At 38.1% G+C, this 13,144-nt stretch overlaps 1 protein-coding gene across 1 annotated transcript in view; it reads right to left on the bottom strand.

Annotated features, from left to right (window-relative positions):
- LOC107748936 (neuroligin-3) overlaps positions 1–13,144 on the bottom strand; it is a 137,047-nt gene that overhangs the window by 13,673 nt on the left and 110,230 nt on the right. The window contains exon 6 of the mRNA XM_016563952.1: positions 9,543–10,332. Coding sequence (XP_016419438.1) covers positions 9,543–10,332 — 790 coding nt within the window. The remainder of the gene's footprint in view (positions 1–9,542; positions 10,333–13,144) is intronic.

Here is a 13,144-nt window from a genome sequence, read left to right as displayed (position 1 = left end):
CTAGACGGCCACCAGGACAAGACCACAGGAACCAGTTGAGTCCTCTGCACAATCTGACTTTGCTGCAGCCTGGAATTGAACTGCTGGTTTGTCTGGCCAGAGGAGAACTGGCCCCCCGACTGAGCCTGGTTTCTCCCAAGTTCTTTTCTCCATTCTGTCACCGATGGAGTTTTGGTTCCTTGTCGCCTCTGGCTTGCTTAGTTGGGGACACTTAATATCCAGCGATATCGTCGACTTGATTGCACAGATACTATTTAAACTGAACTGAGCTGGATGATGACATCACTGAATTCAATGATGAACTGCCTTTAACTGAAAATTGAGTGATTACTATTGTCATTTAGAATTATTGACACACTATTTTCCTATTTAATACTGTAAAGTTGCTTTGACACAATCTGTATTGTTAAAAGTGCTATACAAATAAAGGTGACTTGACTTGACTTGACTTCATAAAATGAGGCTCAAATACTGAACCATAATGCGCTAAAAAGATCTTGAAATGTATCAGAACATCTCTACATCACTGTCAGGGAGATTTTCCGTCAGCAAGCCGAAAAGAAGGCAATGGTTTTGAAGTAATACAGGTAGCTGCAGGACACGGGCCCCTGTGCACTCTTCATTATGACTGCTATTGATCGGATGGGTGAGGTGAGTGATGGTCAACATGTGTCCTGACTCCTGTCCGGCGCTGATCGCTCAGCTCTCCTCTGATGATGCTTCAATTCATTACATTCGACATGCAGCGCGCCCTCTTCATCATGAGCATCCAGGGATCCTTCCTTATCTTCTCCAAACCAAATCTGCATATTGCCAACAGTATTTGATTCCTACAGAATCAAGTGCTGACTTAATTGAGAAGACTGCTAAACAAAATAAACTTAGTCCCTTTTTATTCTCGATTGGACTCGCTGAGGTCTAGGAATGACAAAAGAAGCGGATGCGGGAAGCAGGTTAGCTCAAAGACAGAGAAAGAGATAGACCTGGCCTTGGTTGCAGGGTCAACTGATGTTCAAGATACTGTTTCTGTTTGGGTGTAGCGGTGAGGGAAACCGCTCATTAAGATGCAGAACTGAAATTATTATTTTTGTTTTCACAATCACGAGGCAGATACAACAAGACAGTGTGAGTTAATGAGCATCTGCTTGCCATTCAGATAAAGAACAGGCAACAGAATTTCAATAAGACAGACGTAAATACAGATGCATTGACAAAACACGAAATGCAGGTCGTGTCAAATCATTGAGCGATTATGGTCAAGCTAGCACGTGCGCAGCTATGTCTTATTTATTAATCGTGGCTTATTGATTATTGATTAATCATGTTTTATTCTTTGAGTGGAATTGCCAATGTCTTGGCAAGGGATAGCATCATGAAAAAACATGGGCTTTTCAAAGAGAAATATATCTGGAATTATCCCAGCAGGCCTCAGCATTTCTGAGAGTAGCTTGTGTTCTTATTACAAGAAAGCATGAAGGGAGATGCAGAGAAAATAGGAGGACAAAAGGAAAAGCACAACAGTATTCTGCTCAGCGACGTCTCGGGCTCAGCACAGCATGGGCTGTTTGACTGGAGGCCGAATGACAGAGTAGAAAAATATAGAGGAAACAGCCCCTGTCCATCAAATGCTAGCTCTTCGATCTCTATAGAAATGCAGACGGCAGCATTTGAGGTCCATTTGTAGCCTGAACAAAGGCGATATGCGCCGACAATTCAGTTATCAATGTGAAGAAGGTTCTTGGAATCTTTTGTTTTTCTGCAGGACTAATGGCCACGGGTTAACACTTGATAAATTAATTAGGGTGCTAATGTATTACACTTTTACTGTTAATAACCAGCTGAGAAAAAAAAAAAAAACGTCTAAAACCCTTTGAGATTTGAATTCAATTTAACGGTTCTACACTTGGCAGCATTTTACCATTATTCTTCCATTCATTTCAGAGATTAATGATTTTTAATAATTGTCCCAAAGACATATAAAATGTAAATTTGACTTTTCTCCAAAAAGACTTAAGTGTAAAAAATATGTAATAATGCCTAAAGTCATTTTTTTTACAATTTGTATACAGATTCAACACATTATGAGAGCTGTCAGACCGACCACCTGTTTATAAAACCCTCTACAAATAGAATACATTTATGCTTTTTACTAATGTGGCAAAAAATATTTGTTTATTTGTTCATTACCTAATAGTTATGTTAATAATTATATAACATTTCATTAGCTTTCACACTTTCGATTGCACGTATTAGGCAATACATAGTATACACAGCAAATAATCCACATATTTATTTGTCAGGTTTTATGCCAGATATATTTCATTTTAATGTAATACATAACTTTTAATACGGGTTTTAATATTTGTATAATAATATAATTCAAATGAGCAATATCACTCGAGTACGAGAGCGATACCGGCTTTATATCAGCCACTGATATAGAGCCAGTATCGCTCGAGTACGAGAGTGATATTGCCTTTATACAACAGTTCGACGGCACGAGTGCAAATATATAAGAAAAACAACAACGGAGTGTCTTTAAAAACCCTTTTGTGCGGAACTACTTTCTTCCGCCACAGATTCAAATCTCAGTTTCATAGTTTAACAGCTGAGCTGAAGCGTCCGTTACTAATTCGAAAACGTCACTTTCGAACTAGTAACGAAGGAAAGTTGAGCTGCTTCATTAAAAGCTTATTGTATTACTTAATTAAAAGCTCACTGTATTATGTAGAGTAGAGTATTGTGAGAGAGAGATGGACTGAGCGAGTGTGATTACCTGCATCTGACACAGCGTTCATTCTTCAGCTCAATCTCATATTCACAATAAAACATTAGTTTGAATGTCCGCTGAGGAAAGCGATATCTTTGTCGTACTGTCCTTTCATCTGTTAAGGGTGATTTCCGATGACAGTGCTGCTCACTGCATTTGTTAACGGCGTCTTACAAGCTGTTATTAAAAGTAAAAATAACTTCCGTTTCAGTCTCTTTCAATATAAAAGTCTTAAATGCTGACTCATAAAACAGTCTCTTGTCGCCATCTAATTGCGGAACAATGTCACAAAAATCACCATCACGAACACACACACTGTTTCCCAATACTAAATACTACTATGTATATAAAATATTATTTACTGAATAGTAAACAACAACAACAGCCATCATAAAAGCCATGCTCTAATATACAGCATTAAAGTTACATAAAATATAACGTGATGAGATTTTGCCTTCAGCCGAAACTATTTGCTCTGGAACAAATAATATATTAGTGAGACCAAAGACTGCCCGTTAGATTTACCCAAAAGGAATTATCAGAGCCAGTGGCAAATTCCAGAAGATCTGGCCGAGGTGAGGCTGCTCTCGGCGGGTTCATGAGCGCTGAACGGCTGCTGACGCCCTGGAGCTCACGTCTCTGAAAACGTTGAAGCAACATTTCAAATAAACGTTATCTTTATTAACAAACCGTATATTTGAAGTCTAAACAAGTACATTCTTGCCTAAAAAAACTCTGAAAACGACATTCGGTGACACAAAAACAGTATTATTTTTTAATTTTAGTGGATTTGGGCACCCGCCATGACACTCGCTGTGAGGAATACTGGAAGCGGAGTGATACAAATGGTGAAAGGGCGTTCCTGTGGCGATACCAGCACAATATCTCACGGTTCTCAACCAATCAGATTTGAGAACCAGAACGAACTGTTGTATAATATAATATAATATAAAATATAATATAATATATACTGTATCTATTAGCCTCATACTCAAGCTTGGCATCCAATAAGGAAACATTGTTACTTTGTCACTTCACTTAGCCTAGTTTTTTTGTCAAACATGCCTTTCTACCCAGATTTCACAGTTAATGGTTGTTTTCATGTTGTATTCCAACTGCAGGGGGGGAAGCACTGCTTGTAAGCACCATGAAGCGGAAAGAAGAATTTCGCTTTAGGGAATGATACGTACTGTTGACATTAAGTGGCACAAGCTTAATATAACTCTCACCTATTCGACTCCAGGTTCCATATTAACGTATGTATTTGGCTCGGGTACAAGTGTCCAATTTAGAGAGATGCCAGGGAGTGCTATCTAGGTCATCACATGGAGAAGCTGTAAGCACACTTCACATGCTGTAGTGCACATTTGTGGCTGTATCCCAGCAAGCATCAGAACTAAACCGGAGAGTTTGCTGGTTAAGATGGAAGTGACGATTTGTGTACTTTATGCGATTGAGAGGTTCATTATCCTGGCATCTAATCCTTCGCTCTGTACAAGCCAACTGCTAAGCAGTATCCTATATAATCCGCTCCTCACAATAGAGCTACACAAATAGAGCAACAGTAATATCAGAAACTTAGTAGTGCTTAAAATGCATTCTATAATGCCAGTTCAATTGGAAGCCATTAGATGAATGACTGCAAGAGGATACAGTGTTTGTCATGTAATAAATAATCTTTAGTATTTTTGAAAGGATGCTTTTAAAATGGCAGATAGGATGCAGCAGGGCTCGAGGCTACTGTGAGTGATTATTTTATGGACAGTGCGTTTTTAAAGCTAGGTAGAACATGGTTTTGTGCCTTTGCATAAAAATATCTTCAAGCCATCGATTGAATTCAAATTAAAAGGGGCAAACTTAATAGATGAACAGATATACACATTTACAATTTATAGTCTTTGTGTTATGACAAATCAGACCAAAAATGGACAAACTTGGATAAACATGTACACATTTACAATTTATAGTCTTTCTGTTATGACAAAACAGACCATAAATATTGATGAATCATCTTGCAGGTTTGTATTTTTTGTCCAATAAAATGTTCTCTATAATGAGAATGTCCTCTAAATTGAATATATCATCTGTTTTCGACAAGTAATCGAAAGTAGCAAGTCGTGGTTGGTGTGTCATGCTTTATTTCCTTTCCCAACCATCAAGTGCCAAAACAAGTGGTTTGTTTTGAATGCATCTTTACTGTTTTCATCCATGGCATAAACTATTGGCTATTTAAAAAAAAAGAAATAAGCCCTTCAATGCGTCCCTCCCTAACTTCCTGTTTCAGTATCGGAAATAAGACTGGGTATTTGTGCAGATTTCACAATTAGTTTTGATTCTGGTCTTGACTCGATTTGCTATCAATTCATTTGGATATATCAGGTACAGAGGGAACAATATGGGGAATAAACTACAGGGAACCCTGTCAGTTGGTACATTACTATATAATATTTAAAATGACCAAACTATTAAATTAAATTGCAATTTATTTTTATAATAAACATTTACAAATATATATTTAAACATTTAAATTGCACATAAGGCAATTCATTCATTCATTCATTCAATCAATAGCTAATAATTGACTATTAGAATTTGACAGACTCATATCAAAAGTTACAATATTGAATATAATAAACAAGATTGTGATTGTTAAAGGGGTCATATGATGCTGCTAAAAAGAACATTATTTTGTGTATTTGATGTAATGAAATGTGTTTATGCGGTTTAAAGTTTAAAAAACACATTATTTTCCACATACTGTACATTATTGTTTCTCCTCTATGCCCCGCCTTTAGGCATGACGAAGCAGATATCGTCCTCTTTTGGAAGGTCAAACAAAGTAGTTTCGCTTTCACAACGAAGCACACAGCGTCTTCACGACATGGCTGCAGTGTCAACAATACTACAGCGAGAATAAAAGTTATGCCTTCTCTCTTTGCGTGAACATTTGGGAAGCGTTATGCAAATCTTCCGAGATCGTGACGTAGGTATGTGGGGGTGTGTTAGAACGAGCCGTTTTAGGTAGGAGTGGTTAACTCTTAACTTTTATAAAGAATATCTCTTTGGATTTGAGACTTTAGTCTTTGCAACTTTACAGATCTTCTTTATGTACCAAGAGCTTGTAACACTCCAAAGAGAAAGGAAAAATTGAAATCGCATCATATGACCCCTTTAAAATGAGGATCGATTACAATCGATTAATTTATATTGTCAACCCAGAGCAGATAGGAAATACATCAAAATCCACTCACCAAACAATTTCAATTTTTGTTTCTGTTTTGCTGAGAAACTGAGAAAATCTGGCAGTCTAACTGAGAAAATGATTACGCTGTGGGGGAAAATCAGTGTTTAGCATACAAATGTCCCATGCCCTTGAGCTAATTTGACATTTTCTGGACAGATGTTGTTCTGAAAAGTTCTCTGATATGCTTGCAGAATGTTGACTTGAGCATTCAGCATGCGGTACTCATCCATTAGCATTTCCACTCTGTGTATGTTATCTTTGGCTACACCTAGTGTGCACTTAACAGTTAAAGAATGATTTATAAATGTCATAGGGTGTCATTTTTATTGTGACTGGTAAAAGTGGAGAAGCAGCAGCATGACCAATCAATTTTTCTCAGTAACAGCAGTTGTCAAATTAGATTTGTGTTGTTAGAGCTGATTACAAGCACTCCTCATACAGATCTATAATGCTTTGTGCTCTGGGCAGGATTGAGCAGGAAGGAGAAGGGGGAGCGAGGGAGGAGGCGCTGTTGAGTATGCGGTCACCTGGGGCGGCAGTGATCAACTGAAGAGAGGGGTTTTGATCGATATTGCTGAGGGGCAGAAATGCGACAAGTTCCACTGATAATTCTCTCTGCACGGCATCTCAAGTCCCATTCATACTGTATGCTATAAACTATAGTATTCTGCAACAGATTTTACTCACGGATAACAAAAAACAGACATGCTCAATGAGTGCTACCCACCGTACATGTACTTTCAATTGCACACTCGTGGTGCATAAATATTTACATTTACATTTAGTCATTTAGCAGACGCTTTTATCCAAAGCGAATTACAAATGAGGACAATAGAAGCAATCAAAATCAACAAAAGAGCAATGATATACAAGTGTTATGACAAGTCTCAGTTAGCCTAACACAGTACACGTAGCAAGTTTTTTTTCTTTCTTTTTTTTCCACCCAAATATACTGTTCATGCTGATTTACTGACTGGTATTTCACATTTTGGTATTATCAGTGATGATAATCGTCCACACTTCAAGGTTCACTGACCTCAAGGTTAGATTATTGTAATGCTTTATTGGGTGGTTGTTCTGCACGCTTAATAAACAAACTCCAGCTGGTCCAAAATGCAGCAGCTAGAGTTCTTACTAGAACCAGGAAGTATGACCATATTAGCCCGGTTCTGTCAACACTGCACTGGCTACCTATTAAACATCCAACTCTGGCAATTTGATAATACCTAGAATATAAAAATCAACTGCGGGCGGCAGATCATTTTCCTATTTAGCGCCCAAACTCTGGAATAATCCAGAGTAATAATCCAGAATAATAAATAGGCAGACACACTCTGTCAGTTTATATCTAGATTAAAGACCAATCTCTTTAACCTGGCTTACACATAACACACTAACAAGTTTCTAACACAATCTGTATTATTAAAAGCGCTATATAAATAAAGGTGACTTGACTTGACACTTGTTACCTACTCATAGTGTCAGTTTTCTACTAACAACCTTGTCAGTGAATGATCTGGACATTCATTCGTTCGTGTATTTGTTTATTTATATATTTATTTTGTGATTCCTCTGAATTTTAAGTAAACATGGTATAAAATAAACCTAAATGACACACTATTTTCCTAATTAATGCTGTACAGTTGCTTTGACACAATCTGTATTATTAAAAGCGCTATATAAATAAAGGTGACTTGACTTGACACTTGTTACCTACTCATAGTGTCAGTTTTCTACTAACAACCTTGTCAGTGAATGATCTGGACATTAATTCGTTCGTGTATTTGTTTATTTATATATTTATTTTGTGATTCCTCTGAATTTTAAGTAAACATCGTATAAAATAAACCTATTCACAGAGGTGTCGTGCACCTGATCACCATCTATTATCACCGCATGGAAAAGAGCAGCTTTAACATTTGGTTCTATGGTAAAGAAAAAATCATATGTATTTGAGCTACATGAATGTGGGTAGATGATGACAGAATTTTGTATTTAATGCAACTGATCTGCAGGAGGTGTAAATTTATTCAACTCACCAAATTTATAAATGTAATTCCTGCCAATTTTTTTGTTTCATTTAAATGGCCATGACACTTTTGTCTATTAAAGGGCACCTATTATGCTTTTTAAAAAAAAAAATTTTTATTTGACCTTTAGTGTGTCTGCACATGTAAATGATCTGCAAAGTTACAAAACACAAAATCCACACCAAAGGGAGTTCATCTCTCAAACAGAAAATAGTAACACTTTAGAATAATGATCCATCAATAATAGGTAACTATGCAGGAAATAATGCAGGCCAAATGAGTAGTACAACCTTAAGCTAACCAATCAGTAAGTAATAGCGAATTTAGGTTTGGTTCTATGGTAAAGAAAAAATCATATGTATTTGAGCTACATGAATGTGGGTAGATGATGACAGAATTTTGTATTTAATGCAACTGATCTGCAGGAGGTGTAAATTTATTAAACTCACCAAATTTATAAATGTAATTCCTGCCAATTTTTTTGTTTCATTTAAATGGCCATGACACTTTTTTTTATTAAAGGGCACCTATTATGCTTTTTTTTTTTTTTTTGACCTTTAGTGTGTCTGCACATGGAAATGATCTGCAAAGTTACAAAACACAAAATACACACCAAAAGGAGTTCATCTCTCAAACAGAAAATAGTAACACTTTAGAATAATGATCCATCAGTAATAGGTAACTATGCAGGAAATAATGCAGGACAAATGAGTAGTACAACCTTAAGCTAACCAATCAGTAAGTAATAGCGAATTTAGGACTGAGTTTGCTACATATTAAGTAATCAATAATTACTAAATGAGATTAAACTCATTAAGAACTATTAAAGATGCACTATGCAGGATTTTCGCACACAGTCCAACCAACAGCAGCATCACATAGGACAGAGAAGATGAATGATGATGTGCATTGCAAATATTTTTTTCAAATCATGCATGAATGACATTTTTTTATTTGTATATGAATGAATAGTTATGCTAATAATTAGATGACTGGCTGTAATTTGCAAGCGAGTTTAGTCATCTTCACTCTAGCTTGCTAATAAACAATAATTATGTGTCATCATAGACACGTAATTACAATGCCTAGTAATTTGTCGAGTTACAGATATCAGTAAATAAGACAACATTAGGATGCATATTGTTCTGAACAAGAGAACATCATTTTTTTTGTCCACCATGGGCTGTTCCTAGTGTAACAAACAGTTCAATAACTGTTGCATAAAATTAATATCATGTTCATGTAGATTTTTAGAAAAACAGCACTCTTGCTTAACTGCGCCATCTAGAGTTTCATGCCAGAACTCTGTATATATATATATATATATTTCTTTTTTTTACAATTCTTTTCTTTTTTTTTCAGGGCCCCATTCTAGCCTAATGTTACGTAAAGAAAATAAGCGTGGATTTGTCAATTAAAAATCAGTTGCCATCGTGCATCACACAATCACATAATGGCCCATGCCCCAGACTTTGCATGTTGTAAGTTAGGCACTTACCCAGTTTTGGCAAAGTTTGTCCAGTAGGTCATGACAACAGCACTGAGCATGACATCATTTTTGGAGAAGTTGCAGGGGAAGAGGTCAGTCGGGCCAATCATGGGAATGCCAAAGACATAGGGCACCTCATCTCCGTGGGCCGCATCTGACCAAGCGGGCTTCATCAGGCTCTGGCAGTGGTGGTAGAAGGCGTAGAAGTACGTGGGCGACCCATAGCGGGCGTGAAGATCTGCCGTCACCACCGAGGGCTCCACCCACTGATGATCGGTGAAAAGCGCCACCAGAGTCTTACGGCGCGTCTCAGGGTTGTCTCTATCTGCCCAGTCCGTGTACATGAACTTAATGGTTTCTCGTAGGGTATCCTTTCCCTCTGGGTAACCATAAAGACTGTCCACAAAGTCAGAGACCGAGAAGTCGAAATCATTGCCTGAGACGCCATCTTCAGAGTCCACAACGTTCTCCACAAAGCGCAGCCCCTCACCCTGGTTAACACCCAGCATGATGTCATAGTTGAGGAACTCGCCCTGCTCCATCAGGATCTCAGGGTCATCAGGAATGACATCGCCGTCAATGACTGGGCCAAAGGCGACGTGGTATCTCGCTGGCTGGATGTCTTGTTCCACTAGCTCACGAGCGCTCTTCTTTCTCAGGCAGTCTACCATGTCAAGTGTGTCCAGCACATTACAGCCCACTTTCTCTGCCAGCATCCTTGTGTATTTAACCGGCTGGTAGTTGACGGCCCAGCTGGACAATGCTGAGCCACTCTGGATTATGGCACGATGAAACAGTCCTGCAGCAAGAGGAGACAAAATAAATGCATTTTAAACAATGCTTCACATCAGGAATAAATGAATATAAAGCAGGAATGTGAGTTTAATGTTTTCAGCATAGTTTGATTAAAGGAATAGTTCTATTCTGTGCCTCATTTAGTCTGATGTAGTGTTCTCTTGAAAATATGAAAATTAATGTCTTAATTTACCACATAATTTGTGAAAAAAGCTCTAGATGGACAAATTAACCACTTCCCTTTCTTTGCATTGTAAGTTAGCTTTCGCTAATGTAGCTAATTGCTTAGTTTACATTTACATTTAGTCTGTTTTTGGGAAGGTTACAGCTTTGGTGTTCAACATATTGTTTCAGAAATGCAAACGATTAAAGATTTAAATGTAAACTTTATTTTGTTGGTTTTATGTTGTTTAAGTTAGCTTTAAGAAAATACATTTTTGTAAAAATAAATTTGATTATTAAGTTAGTTTTAAGAAGAGGTAAATTGTCTTTAAAATGTAACATCTACCAATAAAATCATCACCTTCTGTCCAAAAGCAAAGTAGGCTACTCCAAACAGAATAACTGGAAAGGCTGTTTTGATTAGCTAGAACAAGATACCCTGATATACTCTTGATTAGGCATGACAAAAAGCTACCCCTTAGTAACTCTAAGGGGGACTGAATCTTTTACAACCACGAAACAAACAATAAACACACATGTGGCTGCAGTGCATCATTGACCAACAGAGGTAACTTTACACAACCAAATCAAACAGCATTAGTTTTTCTCTTCAGTGTCAGTGAAATCACTTTCTATTCCACTATGCAGAATTCACTATAATGAATTAATGAATGAGCTTGTGAACCGGCTGTGTATATAGCACACCATGCAGTATTCACTATAAGGAATGAGTGCAGGATTGGAGCAAACGAGCAAATCTGCCCACCAATCAGATTCATTTTATGGTGAAATAACTTTTAATGAGCTTTGCTGTTTACATAGGATGTGTTCTTGGAGTCAAAAACAGATAAAACAGAGCCTAACAAAATAAAACACAATGCACAGGTCTTGAGAATGCATTTAAACTTGATGCTGCACACTTTAAAATGCAATGCTCATGGACTCTTAAAAAACAGCAACACAAGGTATCATATGACTCAATCATACATAGACCAATAATATTAAAATGTATGCAGGTTGAAGAAGGTATTTTGTATGAATGGCTCCAAAACTCTACATTTTGTTTAAACAAATTGGATTGTTGTGGATCGTAGGCCGGTGATGTGGAAATTATCTGGAAATAAAAACAATATACTAAATTCTAAGGACACATTTTCTCTCTTTTTTTTTACATATCTGCCACAATAATGTCTTTGAATTGTTTTCATTTAGGGGCTCTTTTTAGCAAATTGATCTCACATAATCACGGCTGCCAAAGCAACACAGAACGCAGAATATGATTAAACCTAATCATTGCACAAACATGGGCACAGATGGCCAAGGGCCGGAGGAATGCAACATAATTTCATCCACTCCGCTGAAACGTTCACAGCTATACACCCACATTTGTGTCGAGATGTGTATCTGAATGTGCTGAGATCCAGGACTCCAGGACTTTTTAACATGCACATGTCAGCACTCGAACCTTTCCACACATCCTCTGCTCTCTACAGCTTAGATCACCGATAAGAACATGCAAACGGAATCTAATTCTTCAACTACACTTACACTCCTACTTCTTTATCAACAACAAAGAAGCCTGGGCTCAGCAGTGCGTAGGTTGTGCAATGTACCACACATCCCAGCAGCGAGAACTGTTTTGGCCTCCCTCCCACCTTAATGACCGCTCAATATTACTATTACCACCCCTCTGCAGCGTACACAGCTAGAGACTTAGAAATACCCAAGTGAGCTAGCATATGCATGCTGTTCAATGATTACGAATGCCTTGGAAATGTTCGAGAGATATAGTCGGGCTAGTGCGCGTTTGAGGGCTTAGAATCGCAGAGTCTAAAAAAGTTATTTTTCTCCTTTGTGCTCGTACCAGGTTTGTTTTTCTTGGAGACTCCCTGCTTCACCGTCCTTTGGGCACTTTCTTACCTGACTGCACAATTGATCCGCAGCGAGGCTTTTCTTTGTTGGCCCACTACACACTAAGGAAATTTACCCACTACTTAGGTTTCCTAATTTCCCCAAAGATAACATTCTGGAGGCCAAGCGACGAAGAGAATCCGAGGCAGTTGGAATATCCAGGACTCGCACCTTGCAGATGGGCAGGCTGTGATATTTCCAATCCAACTAACCTGCGTAACCTTTCATTTTTGCAATTGCTCTTCTGTTGAAGCGGTTGGGGGAATGTGCTGGTGGTGTGCTGTCAGTGCTGGTAGACTGTTAACACCTGACACGTGTATTTGTGTGCGTGTCTGCGTCGGAGGCTGAGAATAGCTGAGCTCTTCGCTCCACTGCAGGCGCTCAGGACAGGACAGTGGCCAGACTCCCAGGGCGAGGGAGCAGATGTCAAGGATATCGACTCTCTCTCCAAAGCATTCACAGGGTGGCTGGAGGATGAAAGATGGCCACCTGGGGCTCGGGAAGCCAAGACTCTATCTGTTCCCTTCCTCTCGTTCCAATGGCCCAGCTTTTCTGAGCTCTAAATACGCAGTATAAGTGCTAGGCAGAAATATTTAAATTCATGTATTTGAATTGCATATTACATTTCTATCCATTTGGATTACAGAGTTGATTCATGTCTACTGTGAAAACAGTGCAATGATCTACTTATTGCTACGCGATTTCTGCAGTCTCACAAATACTTTCCTCATAACTAACATGAT

This window comes from Sinocyclocheilus rhinocerous, unplaced genomic scaffold (assembly GCF_001515625.1).
Source record: "Sinocyclocheilus rhinocerous isolate Xijiao unplaced genomic scaffold, SAMN03320098_v1.1 scaffold440, whole genome shotgun sequence".
Classification (NCBI taxonomy): Eukaryota; Metazoa; Chordata; class Actinopteri; order Cypriniformes; family Cyprinidae; genus Sinocyclocheilus; species Sinocyclocheilus rhinocerous.
The sequence above is the reverse complement of the archived record's forward strand: the minus strand, read 5'-3'. Positions and strand labels throughout refer to the sequence as shown.